Genomic DNA, 27,502 nt, shown 5'->3' with positions numbered 1-27,502 from the left:
CGTATGCTCATTTATTTCTTATTATCATATATATTATCTGAAGTTAAAGTTTTTACTCACCGATGGTAACTTAAAAATGTAAATTAAAACTCATTTCACTCACACGATATAACATTCCCACGATCGACATTCCTAAAAAGGCGGTTATTTTAATCTATGTGGTACAGGGTAGCCAAAATGAATTATAACTAATAATTGTGTGAACTATGTCGTAAAAAATCAAGTTTCATGTAACACTTTGTTTCTTCTACTCCTGTTTCTTAATATACTTATTTAATTACCACCATCTTATTGTAAACAAGATCAGCTGATTTGATTTGTCTTTTTAATAATATATTTTAAGAACCATGAGTATATCAACGAAATCTTTTATGAGATATTTCAACACACAAAATGTTTTAGCCAAACAAATACCACGTAATCTTAAGGGGAAAAGTAAAAGTTCACAAGAATGGCTGACCCGCCAATTAGCAGATCCTTATGTGGAGAAAGCTAAAATGATGAATCTTCGCTGCCGCAGTGCTTTCAAGCTTATAGAAATTGATGACAGATTTAAAATACTTAAACCTGGTGACACTGTACTAGACTGTGGAGCGGCACCCGGCAGTTGGACACAAGTGGCGGTCAATCGTACCAACGCCAATGGCACCAAAGAGGGTAATAAGAGAGGTGCAGTTTTTAGCATTGACTTGTTACATTTTCATGCGGTGCCGGTAAGTGTTTGGTTATATGTAATACATAATGACTTTAAGGTATTTATACCAATGCATATTTAAAGGGTGCTACTACATTCGGAGGCATGGACTTTACAACTACTAGTGCACAGCAGCGTCTTCGCGAGGCCTTAGCAGGACGACAAGTGAATTGTGTTCTCTCAGATATGGCACCCAATGCTACTGGTGTGCGAATGTTAGATCAAGAGAATATAATGAGTTTATGCTATTCGGTGCTACGATTTGCATTGGCGATGTCTGCTGTAAACGCAAATTTGGTAGTCAAATTATGGGCGAATGGAGATGTAGCTAAACTGGAAAAAGACTTGGCACGATTTTACGAGTATGTTAAACGCGTAAAACCAGAGTCCAGTCGATCAGATTCTGCAGAGATATTTTTAGTGGCACGCCAATATAAGGGGTTAGAAATAGCAAGCGAGACGTCGACAAAAGAAAACAGTTGATTGTTGGTTAACCATTCTTTATTTGTTATTTAATTCTTTGTTAACAATCTAAATTCTTTGGACCAATAAACTCTTACAATATTTACTTTATAATTTGCAGAAAAATATTTATATAAAATGTGCGATGGCACTATATACACTATGTATATGTCTAAACGACCTTTTTGTAGTGCGTTAAATGATTAATCATCCATTCCATCCACTTAGGTTGGTCACCAGGCGCCATATGCCCAGCGTTGCGCACCAATATTTCAATTAGATGACCGGCATGTTTTGCATATCCTGCAATTTCGCCGTCCACCTCCCAAACTTTGCGCTCAGCTACTTTGTATTTATCAGCATCTGCGAATTTCAATTGCTTTAAGTAATTACGAGTCAAAGGATAAGCAACAATTATATCCAGCTGTCCACTATAAATGCAAACAATATAATCCTTTAAAAGCTCAGCTATCCATGGTGCCACTGTGTCCATTACATCCTTTTTCAAAAACTTCTCCACTTTATTTTCTTTATCTAAATCATGGAATGTCATGTTGCCTACGTGAATGGCGCGGCGTGTTGTTGAAGATTGTAAAAAGTTTCCAAGTACTTCATCCGGCATGTCACTATTAGTTTTCAAATAATTGTAGTAATAGTTATAGCCAGTAAGATTATGAAAAATAGATCCGTTTGTAAGGTCACCATTGATAAGAGCATCAAATACTTCAAATGCACAATCCATGTCGTGTTGTTCTATACATTTTTTACCTTTCTCTTCCTCTATATGGAAGCGGTTCAAGCCGTGATCATCGATTAAACCCAATTGATATAAGTAATCACCGTATTTGAGTTGATGCAATGGATCAGAGAGACCATTTCCGATAGCTAAACCTTTTAACGGAATATAAACACGGGTGTCCACCGCGTTTTGCATCAAGTGAATATGGTAACCTAGTGCTGGTACATATTTTCCTGCATATGATTCCCCACTAATCCAAAATTCACTGGAATTTGACCATTCAAAAAGTTCATATAATTGCATTACGGCCTCGTGAAGATTACGTCCCACATCTTTTTCATTCCGAGCATAACCATCATCGCTGCCAGTAAAACTAAAACCAGTTCCAACGGGATTATCAATATAAATAAGATTATGAGTGCGACTCCAAGTATAATTGCGCTTTTGTAAATGTCCATGTGAATCGAACTCAAAGGGTCCATTTTCCGCAAACAAACCAAATAATGAAGATGCACCCGGTCCGCCTTGCAACCATAAAAGCACAGGAGCGTAATCAGGATTTTCCTGTGCGGGGAAATACCAGAAGAACATATTTGATTTGCGTCCCGCATCTACTGTTAAATATCCGGAATAGCTTTCGACTTTGTGGAATTGACTGCCAATCACTGCCGCTTTTTGACGAACTTGTTCATTCGGTATTTTTGGATCATGTATAAGAGGGGTAAGAAACAGTGGTTCGCCGGGGTCGCCTCCATCACTATACTCCTTAAAGCGGGGATAGGGATTTATAAAACTTCTCGGAAACTTCAATTTCTTCGAGTCGCCTTCCATAATAAGGGCCAAACCCAAAAGGGCGAATAGCGCAACATGAATTGCGTTTTTCATTGCTGATGCACCTAAGAAGAAATAATTAAAGTAGGGGAATCCAACAATGGTTTTGGTTAAAATATGATTCTATACAAATTCAATGACTTGCTGTGTGCAAACAAACAATGAATGATTAGATAACGAACCTATTTCTGGAAAAATAAAAATGTATTTTCACAACAAAGAGATACGAACGACTTTACAAAATTTAAAAAATAAACTCACACGAAGTGCAAAATATACCGGTAAACCAGTTTTCAACACTGGCTAATTGCAGAGTCGCATTTAATTGGTTTTAGCCTCACTATGAGTACTTATTTTCGTATTCTTTAAATTTTTAGCCAAATAAATTGTAATTACAAATTATTGAAATTTTAAGATATTAAATTTGACATAATTGCTTTATATTGTCTTATGGTACATATTCGGAGAAGCATACTTTGAAAGTGATTAATGAAAAACTTCGTGAATTGTAAGTCGCATAGCAACCCTATTCTTGTATGGTTCTTTCCGTATCGTTTCGTATTATGTTCCTCCTTCAGTTCATTTGACAACTTCAATTGGAATTTAACAATGGCGAATTTTTCTAGATTTTTTAACTTGTGAGGAAAAATATGCCGTGGCAAATAAAATAAAACAGTGATTGAAAAACAGTCAATGTGTTATTAATTACATGCACTAAATATTTTTTAAGACAGTGATGAAAGCAATAAAGTGCGAAGTGTCGGGAAAATAGTGTATATATTGGAAAATAAAATGACGGGTCGGTGGTTGGTGATGTCGCGATCGTGGACATCGCTTTTGCGTTTGCAATGGAACGTCGCAGTTTGTTTCGGATTGTGTGTTTTGATTGCATCAGCCGTGGTGTCGGCAAAAACACCAGTTACAACTAAAATAAAAACAGTAAGAAATGTACAAAATATAACACAGGGAAATGAAAATCATAATAATAGTACAAAGGATGACGTCGCCTCTGAGCAATTAAGAGCGTATCGGTTGAAAGAGGTAGGTATTGAGGTGGATAATATGTTAATGAAGTGGCGCCATCGAGATTCGCATAGCCGGTTGAAATTCATGCACTATCTTTCTAATGTCATCCAATAGGCGTGTACTGATTTGTCACAAGATGAAGGAACATTAATGGTTTTCTCGACATTAGGGGGCGGATTAACAGCAATCGATCCAATAACGAGTGAAATACGTTGGACCATAGCAGACGGTAATTATCAGTTGTGCTCGTACCAACAATTTTTGTGTTAATAATAATTGAAATATAAGTTGATGCATACTTGAATATTTTACTATAATATTTGGTAATAATAAACTTTGCGTGTAGCAACGTCAACAGGCGAAGTAATATTTTATGTTGTAGAATTAATTATAAATTTTCAAACACACGTCCAGATGTTATTTTCTCACAATTACTCTAAGCGTTTTCAAGTCGCCTTCATTATCATATACGGATATAAATGCTATTTCACTCTTTTTAGTGTACTAACTTACAACTGGCGGCACTTGCACGTTTCACAATATATTATTAATTTTTTGAGTCTTAAAAGTATAAGGCATACAGCACTGAAATTATGCAACTAAACTCCTTTTGTATAAACACGGTTTTATATAAATGTTTTTAAGTCATATGCATATGTTTCAATGCATATGAAAATTATGAATTTGTTCTATTGCTCTATGCATATTTTCGCTAACATAAAAGATGTGATTCAGAAACTTAACCGCAAACGCAGAAAACAGATTTTTTAATTTTTATTTTTATTTTGATGAAAAGTAATATAGTATTTATAATAGCTTACAGATGTTTACTTATATGTATATACATACATAAAAAAGAAAGAAAATCATTATATGTATTATATTTCCCCATTTAATTAGTTTGAAAATGTAGACGTGTAAAAACCATGTGTTTATTTCTATTCTATGCATTATTGTATCAAAATACTGATAAGAGTAATCCACACCAACACTCTGCAACATAAATTGTTTTGAATGCGTTGTTAAACTGAAAATTGATTGTGCCGACCGAAATGTGACTGTGTGTGTTAGAACAAAATCAAACAAGTTAGTCATTTAGGTGTAAGCACAAACAAAAGGTAAAAACAAACATGCACAATTTGTGCCGGCATAAGCATTTATCTTTAGCATGTGAAACTCTTCATAGAACTGCTGTTTACAATTATATTTACGATGTGTGCGTTACAAATATGTGCTCCTATTTGTTGCTAAATACTTTATAAAAATGTATAATACTTTCTGTTATGATTGTTTATATGTGTGATATAAAATTTATGTGATATATGTGATATATGATTTATAATGTGTGATATAAAAAAAAATAAATAATATAGTAAATTTGTATGTTCGTGAACAAAATACCTAAATATTGTATTAACAAATCTGTATGTATGTACTTACATATATGAGGCGTGTTTAAAATGTGTAGCGAACGATTTTAGACGACATTTCCATCGACCGCATCTAGCTGCGTGGCAAAAATCACACTTATGTTAGCTCTAATTGTACACTTTTGGAGTTGTTTATGTGTTCAGCATACATACATACCTATATATATGGACTAGAATACATGTTATTGCAAATTTTGCTTTTGTTATAAAAATGTCAATTTTCTGACTTTCAGACATGACTAATATATCGCCGAGTCGATTGTTTAGTTGCCGAATAGCTTATAAGCTGTTGTTTTGATTTTATTGTTGCTGTACAGTATACAATGAAACCAAATAGATGAGCGTTAGATTTGTATGTAGTTTGTATATAGTTTTTTTTTTTGTATTCACCATTAAACAATGAACTTTGGCTTTTTCATTAGAATCATCTTCGCCAATTTTATATAATTTTTCTATACTTATCTACACACGTATTACTTGTAATTATAAATAAAACTAATTAAAAATGTCAGCTTATGTGACATTTATTAGTCTAAGAGCGCTTTTTCTCCATAAATACATTAATCGTAATTCCCTAAATTTTGATTCAACTCTATTTTTCCACCACAGATCCACCCATATACGCTGATCAAGAACAAAATGTGGAAGTGCCACAATATTTGCCAGATCCACGTGATGGCAGCATTTATCAGCTCAGCGACATGGGTAATTTGAAGAAATTGCCCTACACTATACCACAGCTGGTGGCTAGCGCACCGTGTCGCTCGTCCGATGGCATACTATATTCGGGTAAGAAAAGCGACACTTGGTTCATGGTCGATCCCAAGTCCGGTAAACGCAAGACTGTCATGGGCTTCGGGATGGATGCCTTCGATGCTAACGAAAACAATGAGGAAGGTGAGCATAAGCCTAGCCACAGCACATCCCGTTCGATATACTTGGGACGCACGCAGTACACCGTCATGATGTACGACAGTTTGGCTAAGGGGAAGAATGTTAAACCGTGGAATATCACCTTCTATGATTACAGCGCGCACACCATGACGCCGGATATATCGAAGGAGTATGGTGAGTTGAATGAAAGAAAACAATAATTATACACATAATATCTAACATGTATGTACATATTATTAGAATATTTGCATTTAACAACAACATCAAGTGGCAATATCGTAACTTTGGATCGTAAGAATGGCAAATTTTTGTGGAAACGCGATTTAACAAGTCCAGTGGTGGCCGCATTTCTGCTCGGCTCGGAAGGTTTGCTAAGTGTGCCCTTTACCACCGTCTCGGATGAAGCGTTCGAGTCTATTCTAGAGGAGTCCAAAACCGGCAATGTCAACACCATCAAGCTATTGTAAGTTCAAGCGAAACATAATACTTATATTAAATGAAAAAAAAAAAATGAAATTTTAAATTGTTTTCAATTCGTAGTCAATCCCTCTATGTGGGCGAGCACACTCATGGCTTATATGCTTTACCCTCGCTGGTGGATAAGGACACGCCACGCATTTCGGCTAACCCACCAATAAAATTGTTGGATGGCCCCAGCTCTGCCGATGACTCAGATCCCAAAATGGTGTACATCGATGATGTAATTCGCCGTAATGCAGGCATTGTGCTCGGTCATTACAACATGCCCAGCGACATAAATTTGCAAATATCGCCCTCACCGTCGAAAGATGACAACATTCATGGTTTAGCCACCATCAATCACTTTCCCGATGTCACCACTATGGGCTCAAATGGCTATAGCATACTCACCGGTTCGAATAGCGAAAAGAACTCTGCCGAAATAGGCGTACAAACTGAGCCCATATTTGAAATGAAAATGGAATCGACAAATGCTTTTAATAAGACCAAAAAAATCATTTTGGCAAATAGCAATAAAGTACAGAAATTCATTAATGAGTGGTTTATGGAGCATCCGAGTGGTAAAGTGCACCAGATTTTGATTGTGTTGATCTTGGCTATGGTCGCCATGTTCTGGTATATGTGCAGCACTATGCGTGAGTTGAAGAATCAAAGTGAAAATGGTTCGAAAACGTACTCGTCCTCGAATAAGAGTGGCAGCGGCAGCGGCAATGTGAATGCTTTGGACCTAATCGATTTGGGTGATGGCAATATACGTGTTGGCAAAATATCATTCAACTCGAACGAAGTGCTAGGTAAAGGTTGTGAAGGTACTTTCGTGTTTAGAGGTACCTTTGAGGAGCGCTCTGTGGCGGTGAAGCGGCTGCTGCCCGAATGTTTCACATTTGCCGATCGCGAGGTGGCCTTGTTGCGCGAGAGTGATGCGCACGAGAATGTGGTGCGCTACTTTTGCACCGAACAAGATCGCCAATTTCGCTACATAGCGGTGGAGCTGTGCGCGGCCACCTTGCAAGATTATACAGAGGGCGAACGCAGCGCTGAACTGCGCATGCACATAAACGTGTGGGAGGTGTTGCGCCAAGCCGCAGCCGGTCTCAGTCACTTGCATTCATTGAATATCGGTGAGTGAAAACATTTTCGTAAAAATACCAAAAAGACGGTTTATCTATTAACATATGTGATTTCTTTGCTTACAGTGCATCGTGATATTAAGCCACAAAACGTGTTGCTTTCACTGCCCGATGTCAGTGGCACAGTGCGTGTGATGATATCCGATTTCGGTTTGTGCAAGAAGTTGAATTTTGGCAAGACCAGCTTTTCACGTCGCTCCGGCGTGACCGGCACCGACGGCTGGATTGCGCCTGAAATGATGCGCGGTCAGCGAACGGTAAGTTGTAGTGACGCAAGTATTTGTGTCGGTTTGTGAATTGAAATTAAATGCGCCGTTTTGCTTTCTGTTGTGCAGACAACTGCTGTGGACATCTTTTCGCTTGGCTGCGTCTACTATTATGTGCTTTCCGCTGGTCAACATGCGTTTGGCGATGCACTCAAGCGACAGCACAACATACTAACACATGACTACAATTTGTTCAAACTTAAAGTGGACGCAGATGATGAGCCAAACATGCCTAAGGAGGCTAGCAAGTTTGTAAGTGCAAAAAAAAAAAAGAACAAATGTTACACTGATATTAATGATTTTTATTAAATACCGTTATTTCTACTTATTATAGATACTTGCTGAACAGTTGATAGCCGATATGATACATAAAGATGCGCAAAGTCGCCCATTCGCGCGCTGCATTAGCGCGCATCCAGTCTTTTGGAATAACCAGAAAATTTTGGCTTTTCTGCAGGACGTCAGCGATCGCGTCGAGAAGCTGCAATTCCATGTGGAACCATTGAAGTCGCTGGAGAAGAATGGGCGCTGCATTGTGCGTGACGATTGGAATACCCATGTCGATCCGCTCATAACGGATGATCTGCGCAAGTATCGTGGCTACATGGGCGCCAGTGTGCGTGATCTTTTGCGCGCACTGCGCAATAAGGTGAGTTGTAACTAATGAGAAATGGTCGCACATAAACATACTTATATATTTTTGCTTCGCCAGAAACACCATTACCACGAGCTGTCGCCGGAAGTGCAGCAGAAGCTCGGCTGCATACCGCACGATTTCACGAACTATTGGATTAATAAATTTCCCGAGTTAATCTCACACGCCTATCATGCGTTTAGTATTTGCGCCGAGGAGCCGATCTTCAGGCATTACTACAACGCTGATTACCACTTTAGTCGTCCGTGGTACTTTGATGCGGACGATAATCTCTTCCCATCGCTCCAAAACGATCCCAAGCATTTGCTGAAACAAACTGGCGCGGGCACCAAAGATGGCAGCGCCAGCCCGAAACGCTTGCCGCGCACACCCGAGAAGCAGCAACAGTTAAAACAGCGTAAAGGTATTTATAATTTCCGTAAAACCACTGAAGCGGAAGTAATTGGCGTGGGTTTGCAAAGAAATCTGGAATTAACGACGTCTAATGCCGCAGCGCTAGCTGAGGGTGAGGACGATGCAGGTAATGGCAATAGTCGTGATGTGTTTGCCAATTTCAAATTCCGACGGAACTACAACAAGTCCGCAAATCGTAATTACGGCAATACGACGAATGCGAATGCGAATAACGGTGTTAATAAAGAGAAGAGCGTCACATGGACATTGCCTGGCAAGCAGGCCACTGAGGGATGAGTAAGCGCAGTAAAATAATACCGAAATATTTAATAACTCTAAGTAATGCTATTTTTATAATAAGTAAACCGTTAGCGAGTATTTAGTTTAAATTTATAAGTTACTATGACACTTCAATGATTTTTACTACAAATAACGTTATGTTGAGCAGGTGGAGAACATTGCAGCGTTCTCCTGGTGGAGTGCAATGGCAAATCAGACTTTCTTCTACAAAACAACGCGGCTCTTCGGCACATTTCTATTGGGTTGGTGCGGAATGAGTTCTAAATGTTGCAAAATTAAAAAAATATAAATAATTATTTAAGAAAATTGGTTAGGCTTGAATGCAGGTGTAATATTTATACAAAACTTTAAAGAAATATATTCTAACTTTTGCTACAACTTTTGAAAATTAAAAAAAAAAAAATTACAACACATTGCAATTTCATGCCTTTGCTGTTGAAACCTTCTTTTTCTTTAATATTTTTGAAAACAAAGTGCTCTCAGTTTTCTTTAAGTATATTTTAGCGACTTTTTGTTTGAACACAACCGTTACACCATAGTCCTTCTACAGTTGTATATTTAAGTTATACCAAGCCTTAACACATTTGCGCATGCTTAGTGCAGCCTCAAATATATTGTCTTCTTTTCCCTCATTTACACCCTTGCACTGAGTAATCTAGTATTAAAATATATGCGTAAATAAAATATTTGTATTTAACAAATTTTAATTGTAAATTTTTTGTTATGCCATTACGAATATTATCACTTTATATAAAAAATGATATGGGGGAAGTGAAAAACTAAAAATAAAAAAAAAATAATAATAATAAAATGCCGCATATCCAGTCTACAGTTTAGCGGAAGTGCTATAGTTGTGTTAAAATTATTATAAATCAAAAATAATTTACAGTTTAAAAAACAACAACAAAATGCACGAGTCGGTCTTTCCGTGAAAAAAAAAAAAATGAAATATGCAACACTTGCTAATTTTTTTTATACTACATATATCGAGCGCTACTTATCAACTGCGCAAATATTTTCTGTGCAAACATTTTTCTACAGTCGACAGCGTATACACAGCTCTACTGTAGACTGAAAGAATTGTTGTTTTGTTAGCAGAAAAGGTGTCTGTCAAATGCACGTAATTTGTCTGTGATAACATTTATTGTTAAACTTAAGAAAATTGTAATAGATAAGTGCTTACTGTTTAGGTGGTTACAATTGCAAGCGTTTAAAGCGAAACAATGTTAATTTCTAAAAAATGTTCATACATAACATAATTTTCTATAAATTTATGTATGTTCTCATGCTCTTGCATATTTTGCGCCCAAACTTACAAAATTCCATTTTTTTTTTAGTTTCTAAATTGTTTTACATTTAATATTAATTTCTTATATTTAAGTCAAACTACTTTGTTGTTGCATTGTTTCATTTCAGCGCTTGCAATTAAACTTAAAAATGAAAAAAATAAAAAAAAATTGTAAATATACTAATTTTTGTCTATGTATGTTCTTGTAAATGCACTTTTCCGTGACATGAAATCTAATTATTATTTTTATAATTAGCTTAAGTTTATTACAAAATTTTATGCCTGAAAACTGTAACCAAATATCTAACTGTAACTGCGTGTTTACTATATTTCCCAATTAAATAATAAAGTTTAGTTAAAGGAAAACAAAATTGGATGGATTTTTACTATCACGTTTTTATTTGTTTATGAATATTTTTTGAAACAATTTTACTTTGCTCAAACGCTCATTTAATTGTACATATCAATATTGTATAAGTGTTAAGCGACTGAGTGCCTGCACTGCGTTTACCATTTAACATATATTAATATTAATAAAAAAAAAAACAAATTAACTAAAATTAGTCAACAAAAATATAATTTGAAACAATTAAACAACAGCACAAACATAACACGGGTATATTATAAATTAGTTTACACATATATAAATATTAGTCATACATTTGTATGTACATAAAATAATTTACTAAAAACTAAAATAATTATTTTGCATAGGCAAAAACAAAATTGACTAAAAATTAATGAAGTTTTTAAATAAAGAAGTCGTACATATACACATGTACATAAATGCAATGTAACTTACAAATATATATGTATGTAGGTAAAATATGCTAACAACCTTTGGTTCGCCTACAGCACGGGGCTTTTCAATGCAGTTTTTTTAAATATTTGTTATATTCGAAATTTTATGCTTCTTTAACTATAGTTTCATTGTAGCGTATATGCAGTTATTTGAATTTAATTTTTTTCGTAAATAATTATTAATTAAAAAAGTTGTGCAACTAGTTTGTAAAATATTTGGTATTTTTTGTTGGTTAATATTTTCACGACTTTTATGTAGAAAAAAAACGCCTCGTCTTATATTCGATGTTAGTATTTTCATATAAACAGTAACAATATGGAGAGCTTTTTTTCAGTTTTACTTGGTTTCGGCATGCTTCATTTCGTGCTTCACACAGTGCCGGAAAGCATCCCAGCCTTCTGATTTGGCATTAGACTGCAAAGAAATAAGACGTAACATATTGAGTATGTATATGTTATTAAAAATTCCATATATATTCCAGAAAAAAATTATTGATTTGCAGTATTACAGTTATACAAATGTAGGCACATATACATATATATGTTATATCAAACTTTGTGGTTATTTTCCAAAGAAGTAGCGATAAACATATTGCGGATTCAATGATTAGGCCCGTTATTTATAATTTTTGCATTTAGCGATAAAAATATCTCGTTGAAAATGTATTTCTGATAACAAAAACTTGTTTCCATGTTGTCCTTCCATAGCATTGTTTGCTGATTGGGTCTAAAAGTATATTCTGTGGCTGACATTCTCAAGTGCTCATAACCGCTAAATTCGCGTTTGGTCATAAATTTTGCACTTTTACTTGTTTACTATAATTATTGTTTACTATATTTATGGCAATAAGATTTAAAAAAAATATTTTTTGAGATTATGAAAATTAAAAACAAAGACATGACGTTTACGTGCGACAGTTACTACCTTCCTAAACTTCATATTAATTTTATTTTATGATGTTATTGTTGTTGTTGTTGTACAGATTATTCGCCCTTGTTGGAACGGAGAGCATATCGCTCATTTACTTGAATAGTGTCACAACTCAAAAAAGTCGATTTTTCATGAGAGCGATTTAAAGTTTTCAATTGTCTCTTATTTAGCAAATATAGAATAATTCCATAAGTTTATTAACAAATCTAGTGGCGTGTAATATATTAAATACAATGTTGAGCATAAAAGGACCAAATAGAGTGTACTAATGTTTTTTCTTGGACATAAACGTGACCCACTTTGAATTATGTCGTTATTTGTGAAAAAATAATTCAATTTCGCCGTCATGAGTCAAATGTGTCGTTTTTGTTGAAAAAAAATCAATACGAAAAATTTAATTAATTTTCAGCAATATCGTTCCAACACAAAATATGTCGTTCTTTCTGAAAAGAAAATTAAATTCACCTTTTCACAATATGTGCTGTAACAAAAAACAAAATATGTCTCTCTTTCATATAAAAATCCATGCCTAATTCTGGCACAACTGAGAAGTGTCGTTATTGTGGTTAAAAACTAATGCAACATAACAAGTTTAAGAACGGCACATTCTTATATCACGGTTCCGACGCATCGGAATGAAATTTTTATACAATGTGGACGATGAAATTGCGCACTTTTTTGCATACTCAACTCAAAAATAGTGTTTTTTGAGTTATGACACTATTCAAGTAAATGAGCGATATGTCTAGTTGTAGTCGAGGATATCTAATGGGAGGCCCAGGAATATATGCTGTTTCGATGGCGTCGGACCAAAGGGAAAGAGGCATTAGATGAGCTGGGTTCGTAAGGCATGCAAAGCGGTGATTAGCACCATGCGGGGTCTTATTGCATGCACGACATATATTCTGTATATTGTGGTTCAGTCTGGATAGGAAGGAGTTTAACCTGTTACAATATCCAGAACGAAGTTGCGCTAGTGTCACTCTGGTTTCACGTAACAACTCAGGCTCTTCGTCTGCTATAGGTGGTGGTTTGACTTCAAGAACGCCATTCACAGGAAGGGAAGGTGTTAGTTGGTCCACTGTGAATGCCGTTGAAAGCGTGTCTGAAGTTGTCCGCGTCCATGTCCGCAGTCTGGTCGACGTATTGTTGGAGTGAACTTTATATGAAGTCAAATGTTCTATCTTGAACCTCTTTGATAAAGCGTCGGACACGCATGTTATATTTTGAAAAATGAATTTAATTACCCGGTTTTACACTTTTATATATTAAGCATTAGCTCCTCAAAGTATTTGCATAATTTTTTGGTACTACAAACAATAATAATATAAAATAGTGAAATCGTGAGTTTTTGTTGTAAAAGTGACAGTGAGACTACGAAATTGAAAAGCAAGTTAAAAAAATGAAAGTAACAGTAAACAGATGCATATTTACATTGTAAAAAATAAAATAATTTAGAAAAAATAAACAGAAAAGGCAATTAAAACAATAAAAATATATTTTTAAAATATTAATTGTTTATTTGTAAATGTATATTAATAAGCATGTAAATGATAAACGACTAAATAATGAACAAACTATTTTAAACAATGTTATAATGTTAAACAAATGTGACGAAGCTGGTGAAATCAGCAAGCAATTAAGATATAATGTATTTATGGAGAGGTATTATTTTTTTTTATGAAACATACAATGGAATAATTGCCAATTCCTAATAATAACAAGTTTTAAACAAATTAATTACACATACAAAAAATAAGGAAAATAGTTAAATTTAATATTTGATACAAAACGATTATGAGTTTTATTTATACACAGCGCTGCCTCAATTATTACAATTTGATTTTCGTTATGGGTCTTGGCGCACTTTAAACTTATGTAAATCAAGATATGCAAGCTCAAGTTGATTACACATATTTCGAATTTAATATGAATTGTCCATAGAAGAACTGAAGATTTATAATCACATTTAACTATATAAAGTAAACAAAAAATAAGCACAAAAATTTTGGGTGTAAAATGTTTCAACATGCACTTTTAGTAAATGTTTTGAACAAACTATGCGATGGCACATGACACTCAAGTGATGAGAAATTAAGCGCTATACAATTGAATTGTTTACTAAAGCTTTCAGCTGTTTAGGTACAAAAAATACTAATCAGTCAGTGTTAGGAGAACAACTCGGTATCTTTGAAATAATCTAAACGGCGACAGGCGCGTTGACGCCACACCGCAAATAACGGATTGTCCGCCTCGATAAATTCATCATTTGCCAGATCGTACTCAAGCACTTTCCAATGACTTACTTTGAAGCCACGATGCACACGATCCTTCATGATCGCGATGAACTCCCTGTAGGACAGCATACCGTCGCCGTTGTCATCGAAAATAGCAAAGACGGTGTCAATCAAATGTTTGCTAAGGCTGAAGCCAGTGCAAATTTTTACAGCACGCGAGAATTCACCTGCGAAATGAAATTGAAAATATTATTAGTTGACGAAATAAAATAACCTCAAACATGTGTACTTTGTGAGATGGCACGATCGGCCAGCGTATACATGCGCATAGCGATTGCGAAGTCCTCCAGATTGTTGAGAAAGCGACAGAAATCACGAAACTCTTCGAACGTTATGCCACGCTCCACCTTAATGCGATCCATTAGACGCTCCAAATAGGCATCATACTCCTCCGTATTCAAATAGGTGTAACGCAGTAAAATTTTAGCAAAATCATTTTCGGTGATCGCCACATTGCCCTTGGAGAACTCATTGAACTCCAATTCGAGTACTTCCGTTTGCAGATTGTCCATGAATTTGTAGAAGCCATCATAGTTGAGGTCCTGATTGCCCTTCTTGCCAAACAAATGTATCTGTAGTGTGGTGTCAATGCGATGTTTGCGCTGCAGACCCTCATCGTCGTCAATATAATCGTCCTGTGTATATTTAGGTAATTGAATTAGTGCGCTCAATACAATCTAATTGTAAAATTAAGTAGGGTTAAGTTTGGAAAATATATTTTCAAGCGTTAGAGAGTTCAATTGACAGCGGTTCGTGCTTCAGAGTTGGGTTATGTACAATATTTAGATTTTGTATGGTATTAACAATAACAAAAAATAGTTTTGTGTTAATTTGAAAATGGGGAAATTAGTAAATAATAATGGACTAAACAAAAAGTCAAAATTTGCATAACATGTAGAACAAGAATTCCTGCTTTTGTAGAATACATTTTTTAAAGATGTAGATAATTGAAAAATTTCGGGTTTTATCAGACAAACATATAGTATTATATGTGGTATATATGAAAATATCTTTCACTTTAAGGTATAACACAACATATAAAATTCACGAAATTTATTATCTATCATGAATTTCAGTTAAATAAATAATATTTTGACGTTTCAAAATAAGTCGTATACAATAGATAATTTCATCCCACACCAATTTATTTAGACCACAGCAATATACATTACCTGTGCGCGTCTTATAGGTTCCTCTTTCGCTTGTTTTTTATCCCTATCTTCCTTGGGACGTCGTTTACCCTGCCAGACGCCACTAAATATGCGTTCCATCTATTGTAAGCGTGTGTTAGTGTAGGCACATAGACAATCATATATCATGCGATTAATAAAATGGCACAGCGAAATGTGAATGCGATAACATAAATGAAATAACAATTTAAAAAATACACAACAAAAATGTTAAATTCACACAACACACAATATATATAGATAAAGTAAAATAAATTTAACAAAAAGCGTGTAAATCATAAAAAGTTCTAGGTGTAAACTACGGCAACTAATCAATTGGAATACACACCCATTGATCGTTTTCTCGTCGAATAGTGTAAATTTACTTACACTAACAGTGTTCACAGTTTTTTTTTATTTTCTTATCAGAAATGCTAGCGCTAAGCGGGACTAATACAGAAGCCAAGAAATGCGTATATTTTGTATGTAAATATGTGTAAGTGTATTGTGTTCTGCTTTTAAAAACTCAACTGGAAAATTTCAAAACAAAAATTTCAATTGAACAAAATCATTAAGAGAAAGATAAGATAAAACAGAACAGCAAAAAAAGTTAAAATATCTTTCCTAAATATTTGACTTACATCTTCTGTGCCCTTAGTTTCTTGTTGTTTCTGTTTCTTTAGAGTTTTGATAAATATTGCCTCCGCAGTTTCTCTATCCCAAATTAAACTTAACAACTAAATCAATAAAGTTATGAATAAGAAAAGAAGACAAATAATTTAAAATTCATGTGACATTGCAGCGAATTCACAAGCAATTGCATTTAACCTAACATTCGCAGTTCAATACGCTTCCAATGCAGGCTATCGGAAATTTAAGAGATTATCAGTTACACACTTTTTATAACAATCTTTTCACGTTTACACGTAATTTGGATAATATTTTTAAAGGCATTTTATATATATATTTTTTTTTGAAAACAGATGCTTACAAGTTTGCGCGTTTCTTCGTCGACTTTATGCTGCTTGAAAGTACCGCCCAAAATTCTCAAAATCTACATAAAATAATAAATAAAAAAGGAAAAATATAATAAAATGTAAATAAAAAGCGAAATAAGATAATTGAAGATGAAAATAAATTATACAGTAAAAGCTCCTTATTCGCGCTTCCTTTATTCGCGGATCTAATAAGCACATACAAAATAATAAAAGTATTCCAATAGGTATCTAACCTAATATTCTTGTCAAATGGACTAATAAAAAAGGAAAATAGATCTTATTACAAGAAAATGTTAAATATTCCACTATTCTCGCAATATTTTTGAACTCTTGGTAATATTTCCATATAGAAGGGGTTCACATGGAACTGAACACAACCTATTGAAGAAGAGGCTTCAACACTGGAAACGTGACATTCAATTTGAAAAATCATAGTGAAGGTTTAAGAATGTCAAAAGAGCTCTGCGAATTCTTTATGAACATTGATCCGTCTATGGAACGAAGTCTAATTTTTAAGAGACAAATTGCTAATGCGACTGCTGTGTATCAGTCTGAATTGAAGGAGCTTTTGGAAACTGCTAAGCAAGAAAAAATTACAAAATTCTTCTTCTTTGCCTCAGCCTTAAGGTAATTAGTGAAAATGTTCAAAAACTTCAATTAAATCATTTTTTTATATACCTATTTGTTTTTTTTTTTGTCACCTAGGAATATATCCCCTATAATCCCATATAAATTACCATCCCGTATTCATGGTTTCTATAGCCGCGGCATTGTTATGGAACATATACCCCGCGAATAAAGAGCTTTTATTGTATTTGTAATTAAATTAAATAAAATTTATCAAATAACACAAAAAAATTTTATGATTTTATACAGTGGAACTTCCATAACACGAACTTCTATAACACGAAGATCTCCATAATTCGAACTTTTGAATTGGCAATAGCAAACTGCCACAAAAAAAAAATACAGAATACATATTTTAACGAATTTGAATAAAACTTTATGCGAAGTAAATAAACTAAACTGTGTATGAATTTATATTTTGCAGCTTTTTGAAAAATTATGAAAATTCTTTATATCTTTATGTCTCTATAACTGGAAGATTTTTTGTGGATTATGGTGATTCGATTTAGAGAAGTTCCACAGTATTTTTAAACGGAATAATGCAAATTGTAGCCGTAAATACATAAGTATTTATGCTATTACTGACAGTTAATTTATGAAAACATTAGCGGTCGCAATTAACTTACCACCAAAAATTCATCCTTCTCAACGCGATGATTGCCATCCGTATCGAACATATTAAATGCAATGCGAAAACCGGAAATGGGTTCTATTAGAAATATTTTTTACTATTTATCTATATTTGCTAAAAGAGAATCATATTTTGCAACTCACTTGTTAAAACGGATAGTAGGAAGAGATACTCGGTATAAGAAACTATGCCTGGAATTAAATGATTAATTTAAAGTTTGTTACAAGATTAATTAATTGTTAATTAATTCATAAACATTTCATAAAAATTCTTTTAAGTCTTCAAATCAAATTCGCTTGTTTCGCTAAATTTATTAATAATCAGTAATCAATTTAAATAGTGAATTCTCATACAGGATAATTAAAATAAAAATTATTAATAAATTATAATCATAATTGTCATATCTTATCTCTAAAATAGCCACTACCAACATTACCTCTGTCCCTTAGTGTGCGAAATAACATTTTTGTGCCCTTTTTCAAGGGCGGTGTGTTGTCCTTTATAAGCTGTAAATCCTGATCAACCAGCACACGTCGTTTCAAGCGTGCTAAAACAATAACACAAATTTTCCTTTAACTATAAATAATATGCAACACCACTCTACGCTTACGTCTTGGCTCTTGTTCGACCACAGAATCTAGGAAATCCTGTGGTGTCATATACAATTGTCCGCGGTATTCCACCGATGCGAACTTGATGAAGCGGCGTTCGCGTGACGTCAATTTCTTAAGCATATTTTCCTCTTCGGTCTATAATAAAAATATAAAAATACGAAATTATAAAAAATAAATATTTATAAGCAGTGTTGGGAGTAAACGTAAATGCATCACACACAATATACATTACTCCTCATAACGAGTTTTCGTTCAGGCTGATTAATGCGCTGGCAAAATTGGTAATTCTATACTTTTCAAACTAACAACAGCAACATATTTACAAGAAAGTATTAAATCTGCTTTTGGTAAACGGTTATAAAAATATACTAAAGAACGGTGTTGAATTGATGAATGTGCAAGGAACTGTGTGATAAATTTTAAATATATACAATGGTAATTAATCGTTCGAATTCTAAAGAAAGTGTATGAAGATGTTGTAATACCTGTATGAAATATATACGAGATTTCTATCGCAGTTGATGAATACACAACCACGTGCGTTTGGGATGTGTATGAAAAAACGTTAACTTAAATCGAAAAATATTAAAAAGTACTAAAATAAAATAATATTTTATTTTTAATGTTACTGAAACATTAAAATTTTTAGCTTAAAATCGATTATGCTGAAATACATTTTAGTAAAATTCTATAATAAAATTAATAATTTGTCTCATTGCTCGCAATTGTCTGGTTTTCCGTTTTACTATTAAAGCCATTTATATGTTGGTAGATAAATCACGGCTTTAATGATATGCATATTCGATTTTTATTCTAATTTTGTAACTTTATACTGCAAGCTATTTCAAGTGTATGCATTATTATTATTAACTCCTTTCAGAAATCGAAGTTCAATAATTTTCCCACATTTAAATATTGTGCATATTGCCACATTCAATCTTTATTGGCATCATTAAAGTTATTATCATTGTTACTGACTGCAATAAAGCAGCAGTCAATATCAATTTAATAAATTTTACAACAATAATAAATTAAACTGGCGTTAACAACCTGAAACAGTTTGGTATGCACTTTGCGTTACCAGTGATTTCGAAGGCAAGAGTACAACTCAAACAAATAAATGTAATAAATGCAAATATATGCATACTAATACACAAAATATATACAAACTTTATGAGAAAAAAATATACTTCTATCTCTGAAACACTTTTGTAAAAAAACAAAAACGTCTAATTTCAAAATAAGTCAACTTATTGAGTAGCTAACACGTGTACACGTGCCACCCTCCTAGCCACGCGTGCGCTTTACAGTCATACCATCAACCAACAAAATGAACGCGCCACACTTGTTCGGGAATGAGTCTACACTGCGTGCCACAGAGCTCTCGTGGGAGTTAAAAGTGTGCTTATTCATGTTTACATTTTTTTTTACATAACAATTATTATTTTCTTTATTAGATAGATCGATGCGTTTAACAACCATTCATTCATTACTGCTCCAAGCACAATTGTATTCATATCGGGACCCACCTACCACAGACTCTTGGCGATAATTCTTAATAATTGTGTGACATCATCCTCTACGCGAGACGCCTCAGCAGCCATTTAGAAATACATGAGGGTATAAACATGTGTATGCCACATTCACACACACCCACACACATACACATATATATATATTTTATGAAAAGTAATTTATGCCACAATATTGGGTTATGGTTGTTTTGTAGGTGGCAATTGACGGTGGCAGGCGCGACAATCAATTCAAGTAACGCGTATTCATCATCGTGGTTGGCTACAGCAGAGAGACGCCTTGTGCCTTTGGCCACCATGTGATTTTTTAAAGCGTATTAAGGCATTGTGCGAAGGACAGCCAAACAATTTAGACTACGCCTTTTGTCTTCAATTGTAAATCATTCAAAATTTAATTGCATTCAAATTTGAGTAGCATGTCTGATAATAAATAGATAAAAACTTGCAGGCGAATATACAGCTGTGTGTAAATGCATTTGTTTACAGGTTTGTTGTGGCATTTGTGATATTGTTGAACTGTCAATTGTAGTCCAAAATAAAAATGTGTGCCCCGAGGGAAAAATTCTATTGTCGACAAAGTGTGGGTGTAAGTGTTATTATTATTCTCTTTTATTTGTTTGGTTATGTAGTTTTGTTTTGACTGTTCCACGGCGGGAGTGCTATTGTTTGTTTTGTCTCTTCGCCGGCAGCTTTGACATTGGGATGCAATGGATTAAGCGCCGTCATAATTTACACTCTGGGTGGCACGCATACAATATCAATATGATTCAATATGCTTTGAATTGTTGCAGGTCGGAACAAATTGGTAAGCCTTTGGTGAGTATAATATGATATTTACATGCAATTTGTAAACTTGACATTGTCGATTGTGTTCTAATATGATGTCATGGTTAAACGGATATACATTTATTAGTAATTATTATGTTTGAAAAGTAATTAATTTGTCTATATGACTTTAATGGATGCAAATGATAAGTCATATGTAGAAAGAGAAATGAATATGAAAAATATTAAGGAATTACATAAATAAGGTTTATAATTGTAATTCAATTGTTATGCTTTATTTTTAATTTTACAGATCTTGTCTCAAATGTATATCCGGTCAAGAACTGTTATTCCGGCCGCATACCTCAAAATATAAAAAACAGCATCAACAAAATACTAATGACGTTATGGTGAAATCCTAAAAACTTATAAATGATTCAAATTATCTCAACAACGTTCCGCTTGGATTACTGATACCACAAATAAACAACTAAATAACTTGTATATGACTCATAAATGAAAGACCCAAAACACCAGATATGACGGAGAAGATATTCTCATAAACAATATAAAAATAACGAATGAAGTTCATAGTAAAAAAGTGCAATAACCCCCAACTTGTTGCTTCAAATTGTAGTTGTTTGGCACTTAACGCATAGACCAAAACAAAAAACAGCTGGCGTTGTATAAAGAGCAACACAAGTAAAGTTATGAATGTCAAAAAAGGTATTTGCAACTAAAAATAGATATGATAAACCACACAATTGCACCCGTGCGTCCTTCACAAAAACTCCCCTACTATAAAGCAATCGAATTTTCAAACATTATATTCTATTCCAATTAGCATTACTTTACACTTTTGACAACTAATATGTAATAAATACGAATGCTAAATCGTTTTCAAGTTCTTTTCATACAATAACTTACCTTTCGCATGCGAAAAGCAGCATTCAAACGTTCCGATTTGAGATAATTTGTACATATCAACGCCGTCAATCCACCGCCTACAAACACTAAATATTTTGTATAATTCTTTGGCACACTTTTGGCACTAGGCAATCTGTGAAGATTTCTTTGTAGTGGACGCAAATTTGGTGCTAAATTTAACACTCGATTTGCAATTTTCCCAAACGTAGACATTCTCCAAAAAACGATAACAGCACAATGAAAAATATCTGAAAAGAAAAAATTAATAATAATTGACAACTAGGCGGCATTGCCAGCATAGAGCGTTAGCTGCTGGTAGGGTTGTATAGTGTATGATAGAGAGTTTGTTTGGAATTGGAACGTGTACAAATTGGAAATGGAATGGATTTAATTATTGGAAAATAATGTAATAAAAAAATTAAAATAATTGAAATAATATATATAAATAAATAACAATTAAAACAAAACAAAAAGAAGTAACGGAAAATAAAAACAAACAATCTGAAATATACAAATTTAAAAATAAAATAAAAATTGAAATAATATTATATAATTAAATATATATAAATATTATATTAGTATATTTTATAATTAAAAATATGTACATGTAAACACGGGTGAGGGAATACATGTAAGTTTAGGTCTATATACATATTTCTATGCCTGTATATATCAATTTTTGAAGCCAAGCCGTCGGTTGGGCGGGAGGAGGGTTATCGTTTGGGCTTATAAAAAAGATGCGAAGGGCAATCAGAACATCCTCATAATCGAAACCAAATAAAAGTGAAAAATAAAATTTCGTTAAAGCAGAATTTATGTGGTGGGTAACAAACGGGTCTAAATTATTCGACCTCCGCTAGCGTGCTATGCAAAACTAATGCAATGCCAATATTTACAAACTTCTTCGATGGACTTGGGAATATAAAGCATTCAAAGACACATACATACATACACACGAACATATGCGGTTGAGTGGGATGAAGATGGCTCCAGGTCGAAATGCATAAATATTGCGTAAATTTGTGTTGTTGTTGAGTGATCGTGTGCAGCATTGAAGTCAATAGACAAACATACTTGCTAGAAACAGGTCATAAAGGGCGATATGAGTATCTTCATAGGACACTGTTTGGTGGTTAAAATCATTGACAAAACTGGTTGATGCGCGGTTAACAACATTTGTACCTTCAAGATGTGATAATTTAAAACATTTTTATGAGTTTGTGGCTTCTTTGCTGCCCAAAATACATACATATGTATATCTAAACATATGTACAAATTTAACATTATCAATAAAGTCAGAAAATGTACTTTAAGTGATGAAAATAGAATTTGGCAACTTGTCAAATGATCAAGTTACATCAAAGTGTTGAAGTGCTGAACATTTCAAGTGAAACGTAAGCTGAAACATGATTTACATAAAGAGTCCTAAGATTACTAGATACATAGGGTTCTTTAATGATCTATGTATAACATTACTCAGTATTGTAATTAAGAATCTATTGCCGTGTTCTACAAATGTACATATATATGTACGTGATGCGGTACGAACAGACTCCCATAAAATATATTGGAAAAGCTCCGAGCTTGAGATATACAATAATCGTTTTTTTGTTTAAGATATATATATATATAACGAAAAATCTAGGAATCTTGAGAGAGATTACTTGAGCGCAAGATCGTTTTCTGACCAAGGCGAGATCTTTTCGAATTAAATTCGAATTTTAGGTTACTAACAATATTAATCTATTAAGGCGATTATTGCTATAATTTATCGTCCTTCCTTCTAGTAGTAGACTGAAAGCTTGTTCTTTTAAAGGACCCTCGAACGTAATGAAATAATGAAACTCTTCTTTTGTTATTTAGGCAGACAAGATAATATCTTGTATGTGTGGTCGTTTAAAAGAGTTTCTAAACTCGTTTTCCTTTGTGATTTACAGGTGCTACTACGGACTGAGTATGCAATTGAAAAGTAAAGTCCTCTTTCGACGAACAAAAAACAAACTCTACAAATCCCTCACCATTCCCGTCCTACTTTATCGTGCAGAAGCGTGGACGATGAGACGTCCATGAAGAAGAGCTATATGTGTTATTCGATGACATAGACATAGTTCAGCGAATAATAAAATGTTCGCTTCAGTACCCGCTGGTGGAAGCCGTGGAAGAGGGAGACCTCCACTCCGATGGAAGGACCAGGTGGAGAAGGACCTGGCTTCACTTGGTGTTACCAATTGGCGCCAAACTGCCAAAAGGAGAGATACGTCGCGCGCTGTTGTGGACTCGGCTATAACCGCGTTATTTATTAAAATAACGTCGCTTGACGGTTTGAAAAAAGAAATATGCATACAGAAATAATACAAAACACAAAAATATTACAACAAAGGAATAAATTCAATATTTAGACATGCTAACGACTACCAATAAACCGCCCACACATTATGATGGTGCATCCTTTCGCTATCCTGCTGACCCTGAGAAACCCATACACGCATGATTTCCTTTATTTCGGCACAATTTTTTTTATAGCTGCGTTGACATTCTAAACGCCCATGACAATGATAACAATAACAATAATAATAATAACAAGAAATTATTATGTCGCGCCACGGATTTCCATGTAAGTCGCATAAATCACAACGCTTGAGCGGCTGGTGGTGCTGTTGGGAGTAAAATTATACGCTACTCAAATTTCTAATTTCAATAATTAATAAGAAAATGTAATAAAAACGTCCGGACAGAGGTGAGTAATAGAAATGTTGACCGCGACATAGCGCCAGAGGGGTGCCAGCAGAAGCGCTTGCGCAGTGTCGCCCAACTATTGAGTTCATATTGATTTCACTAAGCTGCGAGTGCGGCGCATAGCAGCAGGAGGAGTATGTTGCACCAACTGTTGGTCTGGGAATTACACATATTTTTGTGTATTTATATTTATACAGATATGTTGTTGTAGAATAATTTAATAAATTTTAATAATCACTACGAAATGCATTCATGGCTAAATGTGTATGTATGTGACGGCGTTCGGCTTTCAGCTGAATATTCGTATTGTGCCAAGTCTGTTGCACGTTTGGCCATTGGCGTTAGACGGCGCTTACCGCAGGAAATCCCGCATGCACAAGCGACACATACGGGCAAGCGCTTGCCGCTTATCAGCGCGCCCGCCCCTTGTAAGGCGAGTGCGCATGTGTGAAAATGCAAAGCAACACGCCTACGGCGCGCCTCGCTGCGTCTACATAGGCAGACGGCAAGACATTCGTGGTCGTTGTCACAGCGGCGAAGGCTATGGTTGTGGCCTAGGCTGCGGAGGCTGCTGTGGCAAACGCAATCAGCCGAATGCGGCGCAAAGTAGTTAGAATGTTATATTGACACTTAATAACTTCTCAACGAAATTATTATTATGTGTTTGAGTATGAGTATTTCCCGGCAAGAGATTAAGATCGGCTCATAATCTTGGCCACGGTACAATTTCTTTTGAGGTTTTTTCGGTTAACTCGTTGCATTCGAAAAGAATTTGCTGCCTGCTGTGCTGCGCGCACGCCTGCTTCGTATGTCCCAGAAAATCAGCGCTGCGGCGAATGACTCGTAATCGCTCGTTCGACCGGTTGTTATTGGTTTTGCGTGTATCATATCGTATACACATGTTTATATTGCTATTTTGTGATTTTCAATGAGCTCGTAAAAGTAATTTAATTACCAATGCGCGCCAGCATCCTTTCCCAGGCGCTTCATATGTGTGGTTGAGTTCGATTTTTTAATTGTTGTCTTCCAAAAGCGAAAATGTCGATTTTCAAAAACAATACTATAATAAATGGTCATAAACCATTTAATTTAACAAATATTGGTAGTACTTCAACAAAGCGCAGGCTCCCACACACATGCTAACCTCACTTAGTGGCCAGCACACACAGCCCGTTTCAGCGGTAGAAGCTGTGCCACGCAGCGCACTCGTGCAATTTGTTTGGTCATAAAAGCGACCTTTCGTTGGGTAATAAAATGCTTGTTCACGCCTCTCAAAATTGCAGTGTTTCACATTTGTTTCGGCTCACATTCAATTGATTTCGGGAAGGAAGACGACTGCGCCACAGCTCAATCGGCTCCCATACGCATTGCCACATCGAACGCAAATATCCTGCGGCAAAGTGCAAAGTGAATGCTTCAAAATTCAACAATGAGCGCAAGTAATTTAATATTTATATGTCTTCGAGAGACTCTTTGGCATGTTGTTATTAAGGATTTTATGTCAGCTACAATTTGTTGGCAATAAAGATGTTTCAATTAGCTGGAAGTAGTGCAAAAAACAAGAAGGGAATCGCTTGTATTTGGGAATCGCTTACACATGTAAGTGCCAACTCGAGAGTTTCCTATGTATTATAAGACATAAGAGTATATCATACATTATTGTGAAGTAGTTCTTATGAGGGAAAATTGCTTAGTAGAGACCGACCGATTAATCGACATCGGCCACAAAAGTCAGCATCGGCATCGGCCATATTTGGCCGATTCTTTCTACATCTTTCGGATCACACTAAAATACATTTTTTTACCTTTTTGATTTATTTAAGGTATAAAATTTCATAATTAATAATAATTCATCACGATGATAATTTAAGTCTTGTTCTTCTTCTTGACTGACACAGACACCGCTTTAAGCGATTATAGCCGAATCCACCAGAGCGCGCCACTCATTCCTCCTTTTTGCTTTTTGGTGCCAAGTGAAGCCAGGTCACTTTGCACTGGTCCTTCCATCGTAGTGGAGGCCTTCATCTTCCTCGGTTTCCACCAGCGAATACTGCATCGAACACTTTCTGAGCTGGAGCACTTTCTTCCATTCCAACAACATGACCTAGCTAGCGTAGCCGCTGTCTTTTTATTCGCTGGATTATGTCTACGTCGTCATCTTCTCCGGTATTCGCCGTTGCCAATGTTTAAGGGACCATAAATCTTCCGCAAAACCTTTCTCTCGAAAACTCTTGGTGCTGTCCCATCGGATGTTGACATCGTCCACGCTTCTGCACCATGAAGTAGGACGGTAATGTTGAGGGACTTGTAGAGTTTAGTTTTTGTTCGTCGAGAGAGGACTTTACTTTTCAATTGCCTACTCAGTCCATAGTAGCACCTGTTGGCAAGAGTGATTCTGCGTTGGATTTTCAGGCTGGCATTATTATCGGTGTTTATGCTGGTGCCTAGGTATACGTAATTATCTACAACTTCAAAGTTAGCATTCGTAACTAGGAGAGTATATTTTTAAAAGCTCGCCATAGACAGGATCACGTAATAATAACTTGGTGTTGGCCTGGACTATAAGGTGCATGCAAAAGGACCTTCCAAACCAGATTTCGAAGTTTCTATCGAGTCAATATCCCTATGTGACGCCTTTCACAATGCGAGATATAAATGACAAAAGTCATCTCTTTGAAAATAACAGATTCTTTTTACTAGACCTACTATTTTCGAATATTGGTCTTAATGCTCATATTTGTCCTTAAAGAAAAAAGCTGATTCGCTTTGAGAAAACGCGAATAACTTACTTTTTCTATCAACATATGTATATCTTATAATAATAATTTATATAATTTTGAATATTAAATAAATGAATAAACAACTTCATCATATGAATTGAGTTGT

At 34.8% G+C, this 27,502-nt stretch overlaps 4 protein-coding genes and 1 long non-coding RNA gene across 13 annotated transcripts; 3 read left to right on the top strand and 2 right to left on the bottom strand.

Moving 5' to 3' along the window:
* Positions 1-283: 283 nt before the first annotated feature.
* On the top strand, positions 284-1,270 carry LOC105214119 (rRNA methyltransferase 2, mitochondrial). The gene is made up of 2 exons (XM_011187345.3): positions 284-713; positions 779-1,270. The coding sequence occupies exons 1-2, from the start codon at positions 348-350 to the stop codon at positions 1,175-1,177; spliced, it is 765 nt and encodes a 254-aa protein (XP_011185647.1). The 5' UTR covers positions 284-347; the 3' UTR covers positions 1,178-1,270.
* Positions 1,178-4,408, bottom strand: LOC105214118 (venom serine carboxypeptidase). 4 transcript variants are annotated; one of them, XM_011187344.3, is made up of 2 exons: positions 4,262-4,408; positions 1,178-2,791 (listed from the first exon to the last, which is right to left on the bottom strand). In XM_011187344.3, the coding sequence occupies exon 2, from the start codon at positions 2,778-2,780 to the stop codon at positions 1,329-1,331; it is 1,452 nt and encodes a 483-aa protein (XP_011185646.2). In that variant the 5' UTR covers positions 2,781-2,791; positions 4,262-4,408; the 3' UTR covers positions 1,178-1,328. The 4 variants fall into 4 exon arrangements, with proteins under 4 accessions (XP_011185646.2, XP_011185644.2, XP_054091210.1 ...); XM_011187342.3 differs by lacking the exon at positions 4,262-4,408 and adding an exon at positions 2,909-3,052; XM_054235235.1 differs by lacking the exon at positions 4,262-4,408 and adding an exon at positions 2,988-3,008.
* LOC105214117 (serine/threonine-protein kinase/endoribonuclease IRE1) lies at positions 3,284-14,479 on the top strand. Its single transcript, XM_011187341.3, has 9 exons — positions 3,284-3,767; positions 3,867-3,981; positions 5,792-6,250; positions 6,317-6,539; positions 6,617-7,677; positions 7,753-7,943; positions 8,022-8,204; positions 8,287-8,601; positions 8,665-14,479. The coding sequence occupies exons 1-9, from the start codon at positions 3,519-3,521 to the stop codon at positions 9,295-9,297; spliced, it is 3,429 nt and encodes a 1,142-aa protein (XP_011185643.2). The 5' UTR covers positions 3,284-3,518; the 3' UTR covers positions 9,298-14,479.
* On the bottom strand, positions 10,999-22,148 carry LOC105214122 (calcium uptake protein 3, mitochondrial). 6 transcript variants are annotated; one of them, XM_054235190.1, is made up of 11 exons: positions 21,881-22,148; positions 18,653-18,791; positions 18,479-18,589; positions 18,186-18,233; positions 18,038-18,120; positions 16,778-16,840; positions 16,428-16,523; positions 15,790-15,888; positions 14,847-15,252; positions 14,627-14,784; positions 10,999-11,804 (listed from the first exon to the last, which is right to left on the bottom strand). In XM_054235190.1, the coding sequence occupies exons 1-11, from the start codon at positions 22,091-22,093 to the stop codon at positions 11,727-11,729; spliced, it is 1,494 nt and encodes a 497-aa protein (XP_054091165.1). In that variant the 5' UTR covers positions 22,094-22,148; the 3' UTR covers positions 10,999-11,726. The 6 variants fall into 6 exon arrangements, with proteins under 6 accessions (XP_054091165.1, XP_028897390.2, XP_011185650.2 ...); XM_029041557.2 differs by lacking the exon at positions 10,999-11,804 and having other exon boundaries at positions 14,094-14,784; XM_011187348.3 differs by lacking the exons at positions 10,999-11,804; positions 15,790-15,888 and having other exon boundaries at positions 14,094-14,784.
* LOC114804209 (uncharacterized) lies at positions 19,988-21,887 on the top strand. Its single transcript, XR_008472081.1, has 4 exons — positions 19,988-20,276; positions 20,386-20,774; positions 20,878-21,004; positions 21,267-21,887. It is a non-coding gene; the product is annotated as an uncharacterized LOC114804209 (long non-coding RNA).
* Positions 22,149-27,502: the final 5,354 nt, after the last annotated feature.

Source organism: Zeugodacus cucurbitae, chromosome 2 (assembly GCF_028554725.1).
Source record: "Zeugodacus cucurbitae isolate PBARC_wt_2022May chromosome 2, idZeuCucr1.2, whole genome shotgun sequence".
Taxonomy (NCBI): domain Eukaryota; kingdom Metazoa; phylum Arthropoda; class Insecta; order Diptera; family Tephritidae; genus Zeugodacus; species Zeugodacus cucurbitae.
Note: the sequence above shows the minus strand (reverse complement) of the source record. Positions and strands in the feature narration are given on the sequence as shown.